We start from the raw sequence: 21,023 nt of genomic DNA on the forward strand, positions 1-21,023 counted from the left end.
TCCTAAACACAACCCTAGAGAAAACGCGCATGCCAACACATATCTGTTACCTATAAACCAGGTTGTCCGAGCGCCCAAAGGATTTCTGGGTGCTTCTCTTGCCCCCCCTACCTTTTTAAACAGTTAATTGATCAGATGTTTCAAATGCAAAGTGAAACCGATACTTTATGAAAACGAGAGAATTACTCTTTCTAGTGACTCCAGGCGTTCTGCAGCATCTGAGAAACACTCACCTTAGCACGTGAGTTGATCCATTTATTGTGGTGGTGGAACAGGGGACCGTCTGCCCCAAGATGGAAGGCCTTCGGTATCGCTCATCACCACAGCACAGGATGATGAGGAAGGCACGTCTGAAAGACTTGTTCAGGAAGGCGTAGAGGAAAGGGTTCAACCCTGAATTGATGTAGCCCAGCCACAAGAAAGCCGTCCACAGCTTCCCCGGCACTGTGTAGTTTATGAAAGGGTCCACTATGTTTGTGATAAAGAAGGGGGCCCAGCACAGGCAGAAGCACCCCATGATGATGCACAGGGTCTTGGCAGCTTTGGTCTCAGTCTTCATGCGGTGCGTGCTGTGCTGGTCCGGGTGGTGCTGCCGGCCGTCGGTGGGGGCCCCCGCGCGCTGCAGCACCTGGATCTGGCGGGCGTGCTCCCTGGCTGTGACGTAGATGCGGTAGTAGGCCAGCACCATCAGGAGGAAGGGGATGTAGAAGGCCACCACGGAGCAGGTAATGGCGTATGGCTTGTTGACCATGAATATGCAGTAGGTGGAGTTGGAAGCCTTGTTGAACTGCCTTTGCTGAATCTGGTGCAGGCAGAAGAAGGACAAGGACAAAGAAGAAGGCGAGAAGTTCAGCACTGCTCCTCCGGTACCAGAGCAGTCTGTTTGCCAGAACGTACCACCACCGCTTTCTGATTCCCTCTCCTCCCTCCCCTCGCCCGTCCGCAGTATCTGCCTTACCCACAGCTGCCGGTCCTGCCTGTGCTGACTCCATGGGCTCTCCAGCCCTGCTGGTCCCCAGGTCTCCTGGACCAGCCCACCTTGCAGCTCCAGCATCTTAAAGAATGCCTCAACCTGGCCAGTGAAAATCAGCCTAACACCCCAGGTCCAACACAGAGAGGGGAAATGACTTCACTTTGTGCTGTGCTTGGCAGCAGTGCTCACTGCTCCGTTCATCGGGGCACGGTTTTACACCAAGGATGCACAAGTTTCACCCAGTGGAGTCCCACAGGGGGAAGGACAGGGAAGGGACTGGGCTGCAGTGGCCTCAGCAGCTGGGGGGCAGCTCCAAGCTGGGGGTGACACGGAGCTTCCCGGGCACAGGAGTGGTGGGCAGCAGCCCGGGCAGAAGTCGGCAGGTTCAGCCCGTAGGCTGAGATCTGGTCAATGACTTGCGATTGGAAACAGAGAGAGCAGATGAAGAAAGGGGTCTTGCATGTGAGTTTGGGGAGCAGGAGGCATAACTGGGACAGACAGGACTTCTCTGAGGCTACCCTTGCTACAGAACAATGTCACTGCAGGTCCACCATAATTTATGGTGTTTATTCCAACAAGAGAATAACCTCATCTCCTATTTAAAACCATAACACCAGAATTATTTAATTGGGCATGTAAGGAAGTTTACCTCTAAAGAAAAAGCATTTTCACTGGGTGGTGTTTGAACCTTGCACTACCTCTCAGCGTGCAGCTACTGAAATCTGCCCAGTGAACATCAGCAAGTTGCAAGGAAGGGTAGGGCTTGCACTGGTGTTTAGAAAAGCTGGTACAGACAGATGGGTGTCAAGTCTTTTCTGAAAAGGCGGGGGCAATAAATCAGTGGAAGAAATCAGATACCTGACATGGTTTGTTAAATAAACAAAATGCACCTCCTTTTTCTACCAGCTGCATGTCCTATAGGTGCTTGTCTGGAAGCAATTTTGGCTTTATCGCCTTATCTAGAGGCTTGGCAGCTTGCACCTGCTATCCTCCATGAGCCAAGAAGTATTCATATCTCCTTGACTGAGACTTGGCATAGAAAACGCCACATCTCTTTAAACAAGCTCTTCTAAATAAGGTGTTTTCACAGTTTGCCATTTTTTAATTCCTGCAACTCCAGACGGGAAGGAGAGCAGACTCGCAGCTCTTAACTCCTTGCCTGCAGACGGGATCCTGCCCGTGAAGCCAGACTGCGGTGGGGAAAACCGACTCCTGCCGAAATGACTTGCACAGAGGAACGTCACCTTCTCTCCTGTGTAAAGGCTCACACCAAAACACGGGATATTGATGGGACTGGCCCAAAGCACTATCCCTTCTGGGGATGTCTGGGCTTCCCGGCTCTCCAAATGGAGCCAGCACGCCGAGGAGGGACCCTCGGGCTCAGCAGGCAGCGGCCAGCACTTCCCGAGAGCTGCAGAGGCCAAGGGGAACCAAGGGCTCCCGAGGTGCCCGTCAGGAGCCAGCTGGGGCTCGGCATGCTTTCAAAGGACTATTCACTGAATTGATTAGTAGACACGGGTAAAATCCTCTCCCAGAGCCACCGCTGTCTTTGTGACGGTCCTTCTAGGACAGAGTCACTTCAAACCCCCTTAAAAACATCCTCCAGAAATTCAGCAGCCCCTCTGCATCGCTAACAAGCAGCTTCTCCTTCAGCCTCTCTTACCTTTTTTTCCTTTGAATATTGTTTTTTAAAGGAGAATATACAGCACCGAATATATCTGATACCAGGCTGGTGTGCCTCCTTAGATACTCACCAGATCGATGATGCCAATGCTATTCCAGCCTTGCATGATAGGGAGGAAAGAAATAAACGTTGGGATTACCCAGCACCCTCCGAGCATTACAGCAATGCGCAGTGGAGTCATCTTGTTCCTGTAAACCAGAGGCTGGCAGCAGATAGCATAGTACCTGCAAGGAGAAAAGTGAGAGCACGACCGTCAGTAAAGGAGACTTCCAGGTCTTCTAAACACACAACCGTAAAGCATTTTCGCCAGCTTGTTTCTCCTTTCAAAATAGAGAAAAAAAATGAGCCTATAGCCTATTTCCATCGACTGCCTCTCACACAAGGAGCTCGGGATATTTTCACAGCATGAGGAAGTCCGGTTTCATAGTGCCTTGCAGGGAGAAGCCAGTATTTTCTGTTTTGCAGCTAGGGAAAACGAGGCACAGATTAATGCTGTGGTTTGTCTGAGGCCGCAGAGCAAGGGAGTGACTTCATGTTCAGCCCTCCTCTCCCTCGGCGCTTAGTCACAAAGCGGTCTGCAGCCTCCTCACCACGACAAACGAGTGCACCTTCCTGCCATTTAGCTGTAACTGAGCAAATGCTGGGGTTCTCCTAACTGCAACGGGCACTTATTTTGACAAGACTGCAAAAGCTGTTATTGCAAATTAACAAAGTGTTTCAAAGCTGTGAAAATGTCAGTAAAATAAAGTGTGTTCTTCCGTAACCAGGCTCCCTTTCTACCTCCCAGGAATCAGCTGCTTCCCTGGCCGGGTTTTAACCTCTGCCACAAGGACGGAGCAAACGCCTGCACGGGGCTTCTAGCCTTTCCACCACCAAGGGGACGTGCCCTGTGCTCTCCTTTCTCCTCCCGACCCATCCGACATATTCATAGCACAACAGATCCCTGCAAATAAAAATAACAGCTGGCTGTGGACTGAAAATGTCCTCTCGGAGAGATACGAAATCAACTCTTCCGTCCGTTTGGCCGCCGCGCTACCCACCTGCTATCACATTTCGACATCAGGAAGGTGTATCCAACCTAAAACTGGAAAGCTCTTTGCTCTGAAATTAATATATGCCCGTGGGCACAGCAGATCAGCAGCCATATCATCCTACTGCAGATTTTTGGTGGTCCTGACCTGACAGTCTGCCTCGGGTTCCCAATGCAATGTATTCGATTTTAGAGTTTTGGATTTCAGCGCACGTTGTAGAGACAGGCCAGTACCGGTGTCCCCGCTGCTGCGACAGGGAACTGGCATCCGGAGACACGAGAAGTGCCCATAAATTCTCAGCTCCTCTAAATAACAAAATATGTAACTCAGCTATGTGCCCGATGAATATATTTTCTTAGAGAATCAATAATGGTCATCTGGTAGACAGTTTCCAGATTTGGTGGGCACGGAAATTGGGCAATATGGTGCCCCACAGGATATGAGCGCTGCACTGACGAAGGAGAAGCAGTCTCAAAAACTATTTATAAAGGGAATAAATGACCCCTGTCAGAGATTTTTTCAGAGGCAAGCTTCACATCAAGGCATAGCGTGTACGTAGAGAGAGCTTCACCGCTGAGTGCCTATAAAAGTCGATTTTATGAGGTCAGTAGAACCGTGAATTAGAGACATTAAATTAGCAAACACAGACTAAAGCTGGGCCACTAACCTGAAATGCCTGCAGCACATTAAAAGAAGACATGTGAATGCACACATACACACAGTTGATGTGTAGGTATTAGAGAGATGTCCTTGATGCGCACAATTTATTTCATCGAGATTTCAGTGGGAACCAAAAGTTTTGTGCTAAACAGGCATAAAAATCGAAGAACTTCCAAATTTTCTTAAGACTTTTTTTTAAAAAGTCATGTGGAGTCAACTGAATTGCTTTATTTTGATAAAATCAGATTATATATTCCACACAAAGGGTTGAAATAATATCAAAGTGTCAAAAGAAAACATTTCTTAAGTCTCTCTGAAACAAGATTCAAAATGTCACAGGGGAAAAATGTTGAAACAAGCATTCAACTATTTCAATTTGATCATTTCTACATTCTCTTCTGGTCTCCTGTGCGCATGAAAATCAGCCTGTTCCACTGAAAAGTTTCACTTTCCAAGAAATGGTGTATTTGACAGTAACTGTTCTTTTAGAGCACTGGATGAAATGTTCCTCTCGTGGAGCTCATGCTAACAGCCGCGGCAGCCGGTGGGTCCGACTCCTGTCCCCACCAACACGGCCCTCACATCCCTCCCACGAGGGAGAAGCAGAGGTGGAATAATTTACAGGAACGGGATTTACTCAGTTTTGGAGCTTGCCTTCATCGGATCACGAGCTGAACAAGCAAGGCTCTCCAGCCTCGAAGCTATGCAAAACTCAACTGGATAAGACGCTGAGTGACCCAAGTGAATGAAGATAGATTTACGTTTGAGTTTGGCCTTGTTTTGAGAGGAAGGTTGGATCAGAGACCTCCAGAGGTCCTCTCCAACCCACATTTTTCTGAGTCTATCAGAGAACAAGGACCGTCATGGTCAGATTTCAATATCTTAACGATTTCAGATGATAGAATAAATATTTCTTTGTTCCTAGGATAACTACCCTCCTCCTCATGACAGCCACGATGTGTTTGCGTAACCTTGTCCCGTGTTGCTCGAGCTTACTGCGTTTGGATTTCCCCCTGTTCTCCAGAGTTCCTTTCCCCAGGAAATAAACTGACCTTTGAATTCAAACAGGTATTTTCGGTAATGTTTTTGACGGCTCATTAGGACAGATGGTGCTTCCCTTGGCACTACGTGCAACTGCTCTTCCGACTCTAAACACACGGGAGATATATCTGGCATGTTTAATTGTTTACCATCTGGGAGACACCTACTGGAAAGTGCTATCCAGTGCTGGACATCAAAGGATTCCTGTAACATGCCTGGTGGCAAGTTACTGCAGGTCACGAGAGACTCCATTAATTTGCAGAAAGGGCAAAAGAAGAAATTCAATAAATTCAGGAGAGAACAGCCAGGACACCAGCTACCATTTCACAAGTTGAATAACCAAACAGAAAAGGAAAACCACGATACACTGCTAATTAACTACTGCAGGAAAACAATTCTTCCAAGCCGTTTGAGTTATTACTTTTTCTGTACTTCTATCTCTGCTGCAGCTGACAGCATTACACTGACTTGTACGTGCTATTAAAGGCCATTAGAGTAAAAATTATGCCTGTAAAAATGACATCTTAAGCTCTCATATTTCTTCCCTCCCAGTGATTCAGCAGCAATTTTCCTCCACTTACATGTCAAAAGATTATATATATATATATATATTATTTTTTTTTTTTTTTTTTTGCTAACTGCTGCTACTGTGACTTCCCTTGCATTCAGAAAGTCGAGCTGGGTTCCTCCTGCCCTACACCGTTATCAGTAACAAGGTTCTGCAATCGGAGTGCGAGTGACAATTTTGCTGATGGCGAGGGAGGCAGAGAAGCACACCATCCATTTTTCCATGGCTCAGCAGGATTTCCATTCAATGGTCCAGAGAGTCAGATAATAGAAATCTGTGTATGCTAACAAAAGTCATTGAAGTCACACCAATTTTTGCAGTAGCTGGTGATTTGATGTATGTGATGGTTTGGGCATTTAAGCAGCTATTTATTCACTGAGAAAAAAGTAATTATATCTTTAAGATTATCAATAGTTTTAGTCAAAACCTGAAATAAAGACATTTTCTTGTTCTACATTTCTGCTTGCTTTCAAGCTAAAGCTGTTTTCCTGTGCTCGTAAAGAATATCTATTATGTACTGGTATGACGGTGTGATGGATGAATATAAAATGTAATTCATACACATGATTAATACGATGTCCAAGTTTAATTAAATATTAATTCTTACTATTATCAGTCAAGACCCGTGTTCCTGCAGTTCCTTGAAAATGTTAACTTGCCCGTTACCTACAGCCGAGCAGATGATGCGAAACACATCCTCTCCTCCGCCTCTGTTATGACATTCTTCGCTGAAGGGGAAATACAAGAATCCCTTCCTGGAGCTGTACATCTTCCAAGTAGCTCCATAAAGCAAAGGTTGTTATAATACTTTTCCTTTCCCACGTCAGACATTTGCCGCATGAATGAATCAAGTGCTAACATTTCACACATGGCTCAAACGAAGCAATCCATAGCTCTTAGGGCCTTCCTTATGGCTCCTACGGCCACTGCAGGTATGTCTGGCTACCGAGGATTTGTGACCTGCCCAGTGTCACTTGGTGGCTCTGTGAAACAGTGCAGTGGCCAGACTGTCTCAAGGAACACGAATGTGATGCTGCCTGGTCTTCCAGTGGAAGTCCCAGTGATATGGATGTGGGGGGACCAATTAGTGCCAAGCTGATCGATTCCCCAAAGTGAACCTCATGTGTTACAAGCGCTCTCCCAGCATCTTTGTGGGGATGCAGGTGCACCTCAATCACGTTCATGAAAGCTATAAAAAGCACCCAAGGTTCAGTGACTCAGCGCCCCAATCTGTGGGGCAATTTCCCCCTTATTCCTACGTGCATCACCAGCAGGAGCTGCTGCGGTCACACAGAGGAGCCCATACACAGTGTCCACGAGCTGTAAGAGCGAAATATTTTATCCTTTCCCAACAGGGCTGGCGCTTTGCCTGCCGCGAGCTCCTCTCTACAGCCAGTGCTACGCGTAAAAGCAGAAAGCAGATATAAATGCCTGCTGAACTAACTGTACATCAGCAACACATTTGTACCTAACAGCCGTCAGCACTTTGGGTAGAGAAGACATTAACATCACACCCCTCAGCAGTAGGATCATGGACAGCTTGCCTGATGTTAAACTTGTGTATATGTGAAGACAGGAGATGGCAGATAAGAGGGAAGCTGTGAAGCCGAAGAGAAAACAGGCAGAAAATGAACCTCAGTTATATTCTTGCCTTGTACAACTGACTGCTGAATGTGCTTTCGTGGAAGTATAAGTGTTGTAAATCATGGGTGTTTGTTGTTGCCATTTCGCCTGTATGAAAAATCCTACGCATACATGCACACACGTGTGTACACACTCCTTGTATCATACCCTGCCTTTCCTCCGGGGAAAAAAAAAAAAAAAATAGAAAAAAACCGATTCTTGAAAAGCACATCAACTTTTAAGTGATGATACCTGTAGTTATTACAAGTTTATAGCTTCCGGGCTCTTGTAGACAAGAAAGGAAAGACTGAGAGTGAGAAACGGCACTGCATTTCAACACGCCGGTGACCCAGATCTGACAGCAGCATAATTTAGCTGCGGTGCGTGGCAAGGACAGCTATTTGCGGTGACTGTCTACATACTCATCAAGCACCAACATGATGAGACTCCATTTGTGACCGGGATCGGCGGCCGAGACTGAAATCAAAGGTCCAAGACCCTAGATGAGCAGCTGGGCCAATAATGTTAACACACACCAGTTTCTGCGGTTAAAGGGAAGCAAGCAGTGACACAGCAGCCAGCACATCTGGCCGCCCCTCAGCCCACGGCAGTGGAAAAGCTGCCCTGGGCGCATCTCCAGAGAGCTGGAGCTCCGGAGTCCGCTGCGCCTGTCTCAGGATCAGTGATGCTCGAACCACACTGCTGCCCTTTCCTCGCCTTCGGGGCATTGCAGAAATATAATTACTCAGCTGCATTAGGTAATTCCTTGCCCCTGGAGGACAATTAAAAGTATCTCCCTGGTTTGCAATGCAATTTTGTTTGAGCTATGGGTATGTAGACGCTACCTTGCGAGAAGCTCCTTAGAAATCACAGACAGACAAACACACACCCACCTTTACCAAACAGACTGGTTCTGTGGGCGGCCCACATTTAAAACCATTTGGTGTCATGTGCATGTATAAAATTATATACATGCCATATGTTTTATCATCACCGGGGCCAAAACAAGCCAAGGAAAATTTACTGAATACTCACACTGAATAATTTTTTTACCCCCCCTTAAATAATCTGGAGAAAAGAAGACAAGAGGGTGGGAAAACTGTGGGTGCTATTAGCTCCCTCCCAAAGTCAGGGCGCAACAACCACGGCTCTGCGCCTGTACCCGTGTGCTGAACCGTGCCGTAAACACCAAAGTGGGAACAATTTGTTTGTGAGGTCCTAAGGAAAGAGAGGCCAAAGGAACGCAACAGGGGACAGCCAGGCCCCACTAGCTGCCACCACAGGGGACTCTGCTCTTGGCCCGACAGCCGGGGGGATGCTGAGCCCGGCAGAGGGGCTCCCAGGGCTGAACTACAGCGATGGAAAACACCTGTGGGCAACAAGGACATTTATTTCAGAAGCTGCTTCTCCTCGCAGGACACAAGTTACACATAAGGATTTGGCTAGTTTGGAAAAATCCCCTTCTTTGTCTTTTCGGAGCTCTGTGCTGGTGCACTCCGCAAAACCCCGATCTGAGTGCGGGTTTGCACACTCCTCTGCCTCGGCCAACCCAGACTGGGCAGAGTCTTCAGCTGAACCCTGACCAAGCGATGAAGCCTAAGGAGCCAGGATCTCGATTTATTTGTGCCTGTGTGAAATTAAAACAGCGCTACCGGCTCTGCTGAAATTTCAGCGAAACCAGATAGTGGCCTCCACATAACTAGACTGTTACTTTTTTTTGGAGAGAACGGCTCTTTCGCTTTTCCTTTTTCCCACTGAGCAAATAAGCTATAGTCTCTGACTGAGCCAAATAAAACAAAGTTATGCATTGCTGGTCCAGAGAAAAAAAAAAAAAAAGTCCTAAAATGATTGTATCTAACAAAATTAAATTCTTATTAGAAAAACAACGGCCTGCTGGTGTTGAGATAATTACACTGAGAAAAATGCTAAAGAGAACAGTTAATTGGAACTGGATAAATTTAGCCAGCAATACAAACAAACGTATGTTGCCAAACGGAGATAGAGGACTCCTTCATGGTCCCCGTGTGGGTCGGTGTGCGTGGAGGGTTACTGGCAGCAACAGTGGCAAAACGAATTACCATCTTTCTAGAGGGTTTGTAAAGATTAATAAAGGACAGTGCATCCCTCAGGCTGTGCCATGGCCATCTGCTCCGCTGTTTTTCTTAATGCTCTCGGACCTGAATTCTGCAAATCCCGTGTTAGTTTTCTTGCTGAGCTGAGCGCCGACAGGGATAACTCCGCCGTTACGTGTCGCGTCTCGCAGCCCTCGTGGGCGGTCTGCATTTGCCCGTGCTCAGCCCCTGCCCGTGCCGCCCCTCTGCTCCCGGGAGCTGTACGGGATCAGATGTCTTTCCAGCTGAAAAGGGCACGGGGGATTTATGACCTGGTTCAAAACTACAGCTGGAATTTGTGTCACATAATCAGGTTGCCGACTGCCTAATCATTACTTACTGCTAGCTGTTTAAAACCTAGTAAGTCTCCCCACTGATAACCTCCCCCCCAGCCCTGGCCAGCCGGCAGATGTTTCGCAGAGCACCGCTGGGCACAGCTACTATCTCCCCGTCCTTGAGAACGGCACCCTGCTCCCGACCTCGAGCCCCACGGTGGCCCAGGCATCCTTCGGCGAGCCAGTCCATGCCCCTGCGCCCCGACCGCGCCAACGCCACGCAGGAGAGGTGAGCGTGAAGAGCGATGCGGTGCGGCATCGGGAGCCGGAGGCAGCAGGCAGGGGGGGCAGAGCCAGCGAGCACCCCGACCTCGCCGCCCCTGTGCCCCCTCCCACCCCACGGAGAGGGCTTCTTCTCCAGAGGGACTGCCACTGCAGAGCACCGGGGCTTGGGAGTCTCTAAACCATCCTCTCTGTCCAGGGATTGTGCTAATTTGATGTCTGAACAGTACATTAATGTTAATTAACGTCTGTAAACGGCGCAGCGAGCATCTGTCACTCTGGTGCTCCAACACTCTTTGGATACATCTGCTTTGCTTTAGCCTTTATTTAGCAGCGATTATGTGGTGTGTTTGAATTGCAGTAAGATTAGCGTTGAATATACAAACACACAGTTAGGTCTGGTTTGTTGCACCTTACACAGCAAATCTGCAAATGTTTCGGACACACCGGGCAAACAGTGCCCGGCGGAGCCGTAGACCCGGAGGAAAGCTCCACAGGCTGGGACACAGCCAGGAGAGCTGGAGGAGCAGAGAGAGGGGGCAGGGGGCTCTGGTGGCATGAAGAGCAGAGGTGCCAGATGTGCATCGAAGCCCATGAATACAGACATTTAGGCCCTGTTTGTTTCTCTATTGTTTGGGGTTTGTTTTTCCCCTCAAGGTTTTGAGAAGTAATTGTATTGCAAATTGTACCGCAAATATTGGAGAAGAAAATTGCCTCTCCTGACAGGTTAACTGTATTCGGAGACTCTGTCACAGCCGCTTGACCTATTTATGTGCAGTGCAATTATTTTTATTGCATGGGCACAAAGAATGGATAGATATGCATAAAACATGCAATAAATAAATAATTCAAGGCTAAATCTTTCTTTTATGTTAGAATACCAAAGAGATGATGAAAAAGCATAACCCAGTGACAGCAAAATTTGGATTCAGGGAGCCCTGAGGTACCTCTGATACCTTGGGAAAACACTTTTTCAGATAAGACTGCCTCTAAGTCCCTGCAGTGCTTTGCTCCCTGTGTCTGACCGGTAAGATCAGTTTATCCTGTGGTGATTTCTCCAGATTTTCCAAATGCCTTTGAGAATTAAAGCTTTTTTTTTTTTTTTCAGAGGCAGTAATGGAAATAGATACAAGATATTATCAGATAAAAGTCTTTTCAAGCGACGTTTTCTGAGAATGTTGAACAGAATGAATTTCCAAACTGAGTCCTGAGGATTAGATTAACCACCCAGTTTCTTTAAAAAAAAACCCCACAGTTGTATACCCCGAAATAAAACAGAAGGCAGGAAATATATGAATCACAGAAAAAACACCAGCTAGAAAAACCATACTCCCATAAAGTCTGAATGAACAGAAGGGCAACAGAAAGCAAAAATTAAATAAAACACTGTGAAGGAAGCAGTGCTGTCAGTGCTCCTCCAACCCTGCTGCCGGGACGGGTGATGCAGTGGTGATGGAGAACAGCTCCACGATGGGCTGAGTCGTCCTTCCCTGCACAGAAACGCAGGTGTTCATCTCGTCTGCCTGCTCTGATCTTCTCAGGGCCACCCACCACCGTCTCCCCATCTCTTCTGTCCTCCTAACGCTGTTGGGGACGCAGTTCTCACTGGGGAAAAAACAAACCCCAAACCAACCAAAAATCGTCACAGAGATTTCTGTGGTTTCTGCCAGCAACCTTTAAAGTCTAGGTCTGAGGCTCTGCAGACAAGAGGGGGAAAGGAAGACACGTTGCTCTTACTCAAATCAGAGTGAGTATTTTGAGCTGACCTGAAAGTCGCTCGGAGATGAGCGCAGAATACCGCAAAAATTATGCCGCCTGGAAGTCTTTTCAAATCCCAACTAATGTTTGCAGAGGACAAGGGAGAGATACGCTTTGAAAGCCCGTAGTCCAAGTCCCAAAAGGAAAATTTGGCACAGCAGATGGAAATTAGATTTTGCTAGCCCCCGAGATCCTTGCTGTGAGCAGCACGCGTTGGGTACACTGCTCATTTGGCTTAGAGGATGGTTACTCTGTCAAGTCATTAATCTCTATTAGCCTGTGCCGTCAGGTACCCACATTTTAACTAATACGGACAAGGAACAGCACAACTTCTTGAGTTCAGTCTGCAAAAGGAAAAGGCTTCCAAAAATTGGCGGCAGTGCTCATGAAATAGGTGGAATTTAGAAGATTTTTGTACTTGTATCTATTCAAATGTGACTGAAGTCTGGGTATTTTCACTTTCCATCTCCAGGAGACAAGTGAAGTGAGGTGGAAATTTTCTCCTTGCCTTTCTCAGGATGATCACAGATCAAAACACACCTGGAAGCAATGCTCCCAGGACAGTCACAGCAAGGGGCTGGCACACTGAGAAGGAGAAAAAGGCAGGTTTAAGAGGAGGGGTTCAGCCTTCTTTTGGTGTGGAAAATTGAACTTTTATTCTGGATCCACCGCGCCACCCAAGCTGTGCTGGAAATCCCCGTTGTCCTGCTTGCCGAGAAGGTTGGCAGCAAAAGTGAATTAGTCTCTGCAAAAAGGACACGGGAGTGAAGTGGGACCGTCACAGGCTCCACGTGACCTGCAGTAGGATATGGCACCAGCGTAATATCCCCCTCAATGCAGCAAGGAAGAGACCATGGCGCATCTGTAGGGATGTGGTAAAGGCCAACATCAAAATGTCTACGTTCTCCCTGTCTTCTTCCACCCAAACGCCTCCTCTGAGAGATGGAGGGAAAGACCTCACGTTTCATTTCAATCGGCAAATGGTTTATTAAATGGGCCCCGCAGGAAAAAAAATTCCTGTCCTTGGTCTTTGTGAACGTTTAGACCTGCCAGTGTTGCTAGGTAAGGGGTATCAGGTTTTGGATCGACAAGGTCTGCTGCTCGTGTGGTGGAGAGCAATTGCTTTTATACAACGTGTCTCCCCATTTACCAAATCAGTCTGCCAAACTACGCCAGGGAGCAAGTACTGCAGAAATGTAAAATAACAGATACAGCGGCAATTCAGGAAGAAAGGAAGTCTTTCATACGCTGTTTGGGACACAAAAGAGCTCACGGGTTAGCACAGAAATTCCTGGTCGGGTTAGGACTGTTTCCTGCGCTGAGGGACGACGTCCAGGTGGATGTTAACAAATTAACAACTTCAGCGAAGGCTACAGTACGCTACTGGTGTCCTACCGAGTTGTGTTTTGAAAATCGTGTTAGTCAGTGAATAGTCGATGAATCAGAGGAAGAAATACAGCTTTAAGAGAGGAAGATGACAAGGGACTGACCCACCTCCACAATATTTTCATTTACAGCAGTTCAGAAGAGCTAGTCCAGTGCTACAGGAGGCACCTTACTCTGCCTCGAGCACCATGGTGGGTGGTCTGAACTTGACATTTGGTCCTGGGAGAACCCAGAAGCCCGTGGTCTTGGGACTTAATCAGATTCATGCTGAGGTGTCTGACCAAACAGAAAGTGACGAAAGCCACTCAGTTAACTTGGGATTCTCCTCTTCACATGAGGCAGAGAGATCCTGGGCTTTCTCTTTCAGCTGACACTCACTGTCGGCAAACACGGACATAATTGTGCCTTCCTGTACTGGGAGAATAAATACAGCTTTTGAAAAGTCCCAGATGAAACCCTGGCTTTTTTCATGTCAGTGGCAAAGCCCCAAATGATTACCCATGGAATCAAAACAGCATCCAAGATGAACTTCTACAGCTAGACGGAACGGACAGGAGAGCGACATATGGTCTGCAGAGATTAGACGACAGGGAAAAGTTTCTGTGGCAAATTCCAGCGCCTTTGGAGAGGAGCAGCCTGCCTTGGGGACGTGGCTGTTAGCGCTCTGCTCACGGTGCTGCGTGTGGTGGTCACTGCTCTAACGAGCACTGGATAAAGCCATTTTGAGAAGAGAAACAAGAAAAACACAGTGCCAGAGAATTACCTAAAATTTAGATCAGCTCTGCAGCTAGTCTGCAGAGGCGTCGTTCTTCAGCGCGAGAGCACCAAGCAAACGACAATGGCGGCGATAATTATCCCTGTCAGGCCGCATCCAGCCACCAGCTCGGAGCACCTTTTCTCTCTCTCTGCCTGAGAGCAAAGAACGGCACGTGCGTGGTAAACACATACGAAAGCGAAATTTTATCCTGAAATAATTCCCTGACATCTGGTAATTTCGGGTTTGTCAGCAGTCAAAAAATGCCACTGCGTTTCTGTATCCCAGACAGTGCAGCTCTGCTCCCTCAGCCCTAAACGTGCAGAGGTTTTCAGCACACCCATCACTTGTTAATCAATTCATCCTCAGCTTCTTTTCAAGCGATCTGACCGCTGTTTAGTCTAACATGGCCAAAACCGGGGGGATGACAGATATTGGGGGACTTCTCTCGCATTCATGAGGAAAAACTTTACAGGCATTTTAGGAAAGATTTTTTTTTTTCCTGTGACTCTTAAGATGATCTCCATCTCTTGGGACCTTCAAATTCAGAGCTCTAAACGCTTTTTTCTTTTTTGGATCAGTTTGGCACCAAGATTGGTGGATGGGGGAGGGGGGGGGGGTTAGCCAATGTGTGCGTGTCCATTTTTCATTCTACTTTAAAGACTCTTTTTAATCCTAAGGAAATAGGGAGAACGTTTCTGTACCAGCAACAGGTTCAAATACACACTCAGTAAGCCGAAATCTTTAAAAGCAGGATAATTTTATCATAGAAGGATGCCTTAAACGGAGTGATGCTGATACGGGACTCGTTCAAGCGCAGTGCCCGTCACCCTCCGAGCCCGGCGCGGGGGCTGCTGCACCTTCCCACAACCTTCTGAGAACACATGTGGAACGGGCTTAGAGAATTAGTTTCCTTCAAAACACAGCTCCAGCTCCTGCTTTCCTTCCAGACAGCCGTCCTCCTCTTCCCTGTTGTATTCTAGTGATGAAAGTATTGCCAGGGATAGAGCCAAGGCTGCCCCCAGCCCCTTCGCCACCCCAGTCAAGGCTGTCCCAGCAGCATGGGGACCGACGGGGACAGGCGGCAGGAGCAGGAGCTGACGACGTGGCGGGGGTCTGCAAGAGGGTGGCACAGGCAGGAGAAAGGGGGGGGTCTCCCTTCTATGCACCCCGCACGGGAGGTTCCTCGTCCCCTGCGGGTGTCAGAGATGAGGGGGTGAAAGGGAGGGGGGAAAGCAGTATTTTCCCTTCGTGTCCCTTTCTCTACACAACCCCCTCTGTTTAATTAAGGGCCCGGAGCATCAAACTCCAACATTTTCTATAACAAGGCCACATCCAGAGCACGGTGCCTAACATCTGCTTTACTGGTAATTGGCGCAAAGTGGCAATTTGTCAATGTTTTTAAGATAATGAGCTTCCCATTTGTGCTCCAGCCATCTAAACTTCCAGATAAGGAAAACGCGCTGTAGCTATTACACATCAGCTTCTCGCTGGATACAATACTGCATGTGCCGGAGCCCCTCTCTCCCCCAACAAAGGAGCGCTGCCCATCAATGGAGAAGTTAATCAAGTATCTTTTGAAACCTGGCTGGGTACAGACTCTATGGATGAAAGATGCTATTTAAATACCAATTGTCACGATGACGAGAACGATTACGGTTATTTTGGCCATATTAGTAATACTAAGTAATAGTATTTTAAAAGGTATTGAAATCTCCACACAAAACTCAAATGAAAGCTCTAAATGTTGCTTATTAGAACAGCCGGTCAAGATGTTTTCTTCTAAGCGTTTATCCTGTGAAAAATTCTTGCTATTCCGTATGGCAAGTTCTGCCGTTTATCCCCCCAAAATGCAGACAACAGTAAAATAGAATTGTCTGCCACAAACTATTTAGGATTTGGGCTTCATTTTAATTTTGCAAGAAAAGTTTAAAAGAAAATAAACTTTTTAGGATCTCCCACAAAGCCTATGCACCCTTTTTACCAGCTTTATTTCCCTCCTTGTTAGCCTTCGCTAGTGGAGATGTGCAAATGGATGCCGTAGAAAAACAGGCCGCAACAACTGGGGCGGGGGGAGCAGTTGCTCTTTATATTGTTCTCCCTATAATGTAGTAATATATGTCACAACGTGTCATTTAGTAATATCGGTTTTCCTCTGCCTGTAGGGCTTTTTGCAGCAGGCAGAACAGATCCGATAGCACTTGAAAGACATGTCAAATATTTTTTTGACAAAAGAGAGGGGGAGCCACGTAATTTGCTGTTTCGGTCCCTGGGAAGACAGGGCTCAGCACGACACGTCAAGCCTTGCACCAGCCAAGGCTCCCCTGCCCCCCCCGGCAGCGAGCAGCACCTCCCAGCGTCACGGAGAGCAACGGCCCCGCTAAAACAACGCCCCGTGCACGATGCACCTCCTTCTGCGACAGCTGCAGGGTTTTTTCCCTTTCTGTACATCTTTAAGGCATCTTTTCTTCACTTGGACGAAGAAACTGTGCCACATCTGATCAGGAATGCAAACAGAGCTGTGCCGCAAAGCGGCCGAGAACCTGGCTTGCTCTATCGATATAAATCTAATTCATTTCAAAGTTTTCCTACACTGATGAGGATTCAGAGAGCTCTCTCCAAAATCAGCTACCGGGAGAGATTTGTTGCTGGACTGTTCCCAGCACGTTCATATTTGCCCTTTGGCTACGGCTGACGAGCAACAAGAAGCAACTATAACTATTCTCTATGCTCTTCTGTTCGTACCTGTCCAGCGAGATACAGCACAGGTGCAGGATTGATGCTGTGGTGAGCAGGACATCGAGGGACGTTCGGACCAGGCAGAACATCTCTCCATAGATCCAGTTGTCCTGAACCAACTCAATGGCTCCAAAGGGCATCACCAGCACTGACACCAGCAGGTCCGCAAAGGCAAGGGAAACAATGAAATAATTGGTCTTGATTTTCCTGCAAGACAGATCACAAAATTAGGGTGGAATAGCTTCAGTCCAGCATCCTCTACACGTGGACAGAGATTTCAGCTTGTGTTTGGGTCTGATTGGCCCCATCACGCTGAAAGGTCCTCTCTAACGTACCCCTCACTTTATATGGTCACCCCTCGCTTGTTCCTGGTTTTTACAGCCAAATATCCACCGTGCTCCCTGCATAAACGCATCTTTCTGCTCACACAGAAGAGGCAAATAGCTGCTCACAGGCCTCTGCGTGTGGCTCAGCCTCACGGCTTGCGTTGGAGAGTTTGGGGTGGAGGAGGGGGATTTCATTTTAACTTGTAAATTGAGAAAATCCTTCCAGAAAGCACTGAGAAGAATCTAGACCGAAGCTGTAATTTTAACTTGAAGAGTACTTTTTAAATCATAACAATAAAATAGAATTAAATCCATTAAAAATCCCACGCAGAGTATGAATAGAGGCTGTTGAATCTCTCGCTCCGCTCCCGAGGCTGGTCTGACAACTCCCAGGGGTGGCAGCAAGCCTCGAGGCAGGAGTTCTGCCTGTGACCCCCCCAAAATCACTGGCAGCATTTGCCAAGCTGCAGCAGAGCAGCACATCCGCAACAGGACCTTGGTCTTCTGAGGGGCTTGTTAGGAAATTTGAGATGGAAAAGGGGCAGAGGCCAACCTGCTTCTCCAAGGAATTGCTGCTTAGCTCTGTTTTTCACGGCTGTATCTGTTTTGTTACACTGAGAGTGCTAAAAACGTAGAGGATGGATACTGAAACGATGCCACTGCCCCAGTGTGACTCCCAGCGGGGATGCACTGGGGCCACTGTGAGAGGCCGACATCGCCGCGGTGCAACGCCCGGCCACAGCCAGCCTTCCTCGCGGCCGTTTATGCCCTCAGCCGCAGGCACGGGGCTTCTTAGGAGGGGATTTTCCCCTGCGCCTCCCCGCGGAAGGGCAGGCGGTGGCCGGCTGGGTGGGCTCACCTGAGCTGCCTGTCCCGGCACACGGCCACCATCACCAGCAGGTTCCCCAGGATGGCCATCAGTATCACGGCGGAGATGAAGGTGAGCAGCACGATCCTCTCCGCTACGCCGAAGCCCTCACTCGAACTGGGGAGCACAGAATAAAAAAAAAAAATAAAAATAAATAAATAAAAAAAAAAAATAAAAAAAAAAAAAAGAAAAGAGAGAGAAAAGAAAAGAAGGTGGAGCGGCCCTGGGAGGGGATCGCCGGGGCAGCGCCGAGGTGCCAGGCACGGGCACTCCTTTTGGGAATGAGAGCGCAGCAGCATCCCCGCGCCCGGCGCAGCGAGGCGCCTGCCCGCCGAGACCGTTAACACAGAGCATTGCGTATTTAGGGGGAAAGCTGCGAGGCTTGTGTACATCAGCGGGAAGGCTACAGGCGGAGGCCACCCGCAGCGCCCGCGGCCGCCCAGGTCTCCCAGGGGTGGATAAGCCGACGCGTACGGCGGAGGAGCCCACGTGCGAGAGCTGGAGGGAACTGCGCCCCATTGCTGAAAGTCCCTTCCAATTCAGAGCCTCTGAAAATGTTTTCATTCCCTTTTCACCCCAATAAATAACATTTTCTATGCAAAAGTATTTTGGTTTTCTTTCCTTCTGTTTTTCCATTTTGTCCCAAGGTTTTCCTCAAGATGAGCATTTTACATTTTGAATTTTGAAATCTTCTGCATAATCTTTTCCCTTGTTCTCTCTTCCCTCCACTCTGTGCCACAGAACAAGAGGCAGTCCGGCATTATTTTTTTTCTTTTTCACTTGGTAACTTTTCAAGTATTCGGAAAAGAAAAAAAATTTTTCAAAGGAAGTGCGCAATTTCTACCTACCCGGACATCAATAATTTCTTTTAGTTAATGAAAAGAAAGAAAAGAAGAAGGAAGGATAACATGAAAACACGATGTTGGACCAATTTTAAGTCTGCATTTCTACAAATATCTTGCCAAATGTTTCAAAAAATGTTGTCGGGGGTTTTTTTCGGAGCCTACAAAGCAGGAAAGTAATACACAGATGCCATAAGTAGTGTTCAATTCCTCATAAAATTGGTCGTATTACAAAATTTTTGAGCCACTTTTTTTTCCTTTAAAGCTATTTCTAATTCTGTATCCAGAACAAAACGCATCCTAAACCGTCGCCTGCTTGTGTAACTTTCCCTATTACATTACACGGGTGAGAACGGGTGTTTGTTCGCGTTATCAAGTGTGGCTGGAAATAAACTGGCATTCAGAGCAGCGGCTGACACTAATTCAGCAGGGAAATTTCTTCACAGCGTACGGAGCTGGTATTCGGCACCCACGATTAATGTTGTGAGATTGTTCAGGTAATTGAAAAATTGAACTGTTATTCTGTTGTACTTTGACTTCCTCTGGGGTCACTTCTTTATTTACTAAATACATTCCAGACTTGTACACTTTATCTCACTGAATTCTCTTGATTTTAGCGAAACTAAAAAAGATTAGAGACTGCTGAAGTCCTGCCTGTGCCGTGTGAATAAGCTTCTAGCGATTGACTTCACCCTGAGCCTGCGTTGCAGAACATCCACTCGATCGCAATCTCCATTTTCGTCCCTAAAAGTGATGCCTAAAAGAGTACGACTTTTTTTGCCCACTGCCAGTTGCACCGGTGGGTCAGGTCGCAGCCTGCTGAAGTCGGACTTTTCATATTGATTACGAACAGTATCTTAGGAATTCCTTGATTTTCAATGTTTTACAAGGAAACACATCACTGGGTAGAGGTTAATCCAGCCGGGTGGGGGTGTTTATGAGCAAAGAGAGGAAAGGAGATGCCCTGGACTCACGCTTGTTTCATCAAAAACACAGCGCTTGGCAGATACATGCAGGCTCAAAACCAAGTGCAATTATCTGGCTATAATGAGTTCCAAGGCAATTACATATTCTAACTTCACAAATGTATGTCCATATGCCAAGTAGTGCATTCTTACCTGTGAGAGCACACGTAGCTCTTAATTCCAGATAACCTTCTGTGTTAAAACTAAGAGATTAATAAATGCCACTTAGAGTGGACAGTTGGGTGTATCCCACCTCCCTACAAAGTTTTCAGGCAAAAAGTCCCTAAGCACTGCCAGGCGGGCGTCCTGCTGGAGACGGGTTGTTGGGGTACCAGTGTGCCAGGAGAGGGGGTACGGGTGGCCAAGGGTGAAGGGCACCCGCTAAGGAAACGGGTTTTGTCTTGTGTTGGAATGAATGATCCCAGCCCAGAGGCAAAGGCATGACTGCTTCTTTTGCCCCGCCGTTTTTCAGTGCTAATGTCAGCAAATCCACTCCTGCTCAGCGTAGGAAGGTCTCTGGGGTTACGCTGAAGGGGTCAGACATAGCCGTGGGTTTGCATCCAGCAAGACACTTAGTTTTGTGCAGGCCAATTATAGATGCTAAGATAGGAAAAGGCAAAGTCAAGATGTGCTTTTATTTAGCACCTGAAAGAGTTTGCACTTAATTAGAAAGAGCCGTCTACTGAACTTAGCACAACTTTAATGACGGCAATTAAGGCTCCGAGAAGCTGGTAGCTCTGGACAAACCCTTTGGTGCGTTCAGAAACGCTGACAAGGCTCTGTCTGAACTAAATGTGGCTTTCCCAGTTTTTACGGGAGAGCATTGCTTTCTGACACCTTGGGTCACTAGTTCTCGGACAACTCTTGCAACGCGTGGATTTTGTGTCTGCAGTTCTTGCAATTGCACTGCAACTGCTGCCTGCGATTTGCCTGCACTGGTCCAGTCATACTTCCCCTCATCTGACGGGAAAAAATCCCTAGTGATCAAAAGGATCTGCCTCATCCATCGTTCCGTCTGACGGCGGCCTGTAGGAGATGAAATGGCTACATGGACACAGCAGCACCTCCCTTGCATGCTCCCCCGTGCCGCAAAGGTCTGCGTCACAGTGGGCTTGTGTTTAACAGCTCTTGATGGAT

At 47.6% G+C, this 21,023-nt stretch overlaps 1 protein-coding gene across 1 annotated transcript in view; it reads right to left on the reverse strand.

Moving 5' to 3' along the window:
- Nucleotides 1-21,023, reverse strand: part of HTR4 (5-hydroxytryptamine receptor 4) — a gene marked incomplete at both ends in the record, with an annotated part of 100,465 nt that overhangs the window by 54,236 nt on the left and 25,206 nt on the right. The window contains 4 exon segments of the mRNA XM_082490176.1: nt 234-802; nt 2,728-2,881; nt 16,892-17,092; nt 18,071-18,196. Coding sequence (XP_082346302.1) covers nt 234-802; nt 2,728-2,881; nt 16,892-17,092; nt 18,071-18,196 — 1,050 coding nt within the window.

Source organism: Vanellus vanellus (assembly GCF_965231255.1).
Source record: "Vanellus vanellus genome assembly, chromosome: 13".
Taxonomy (NCBI): Eukaryota; Metazoa; Chordata; class Aves; order Charadriiformes; family Charadriidae; genus Vanellus; species Vanellus vanellus.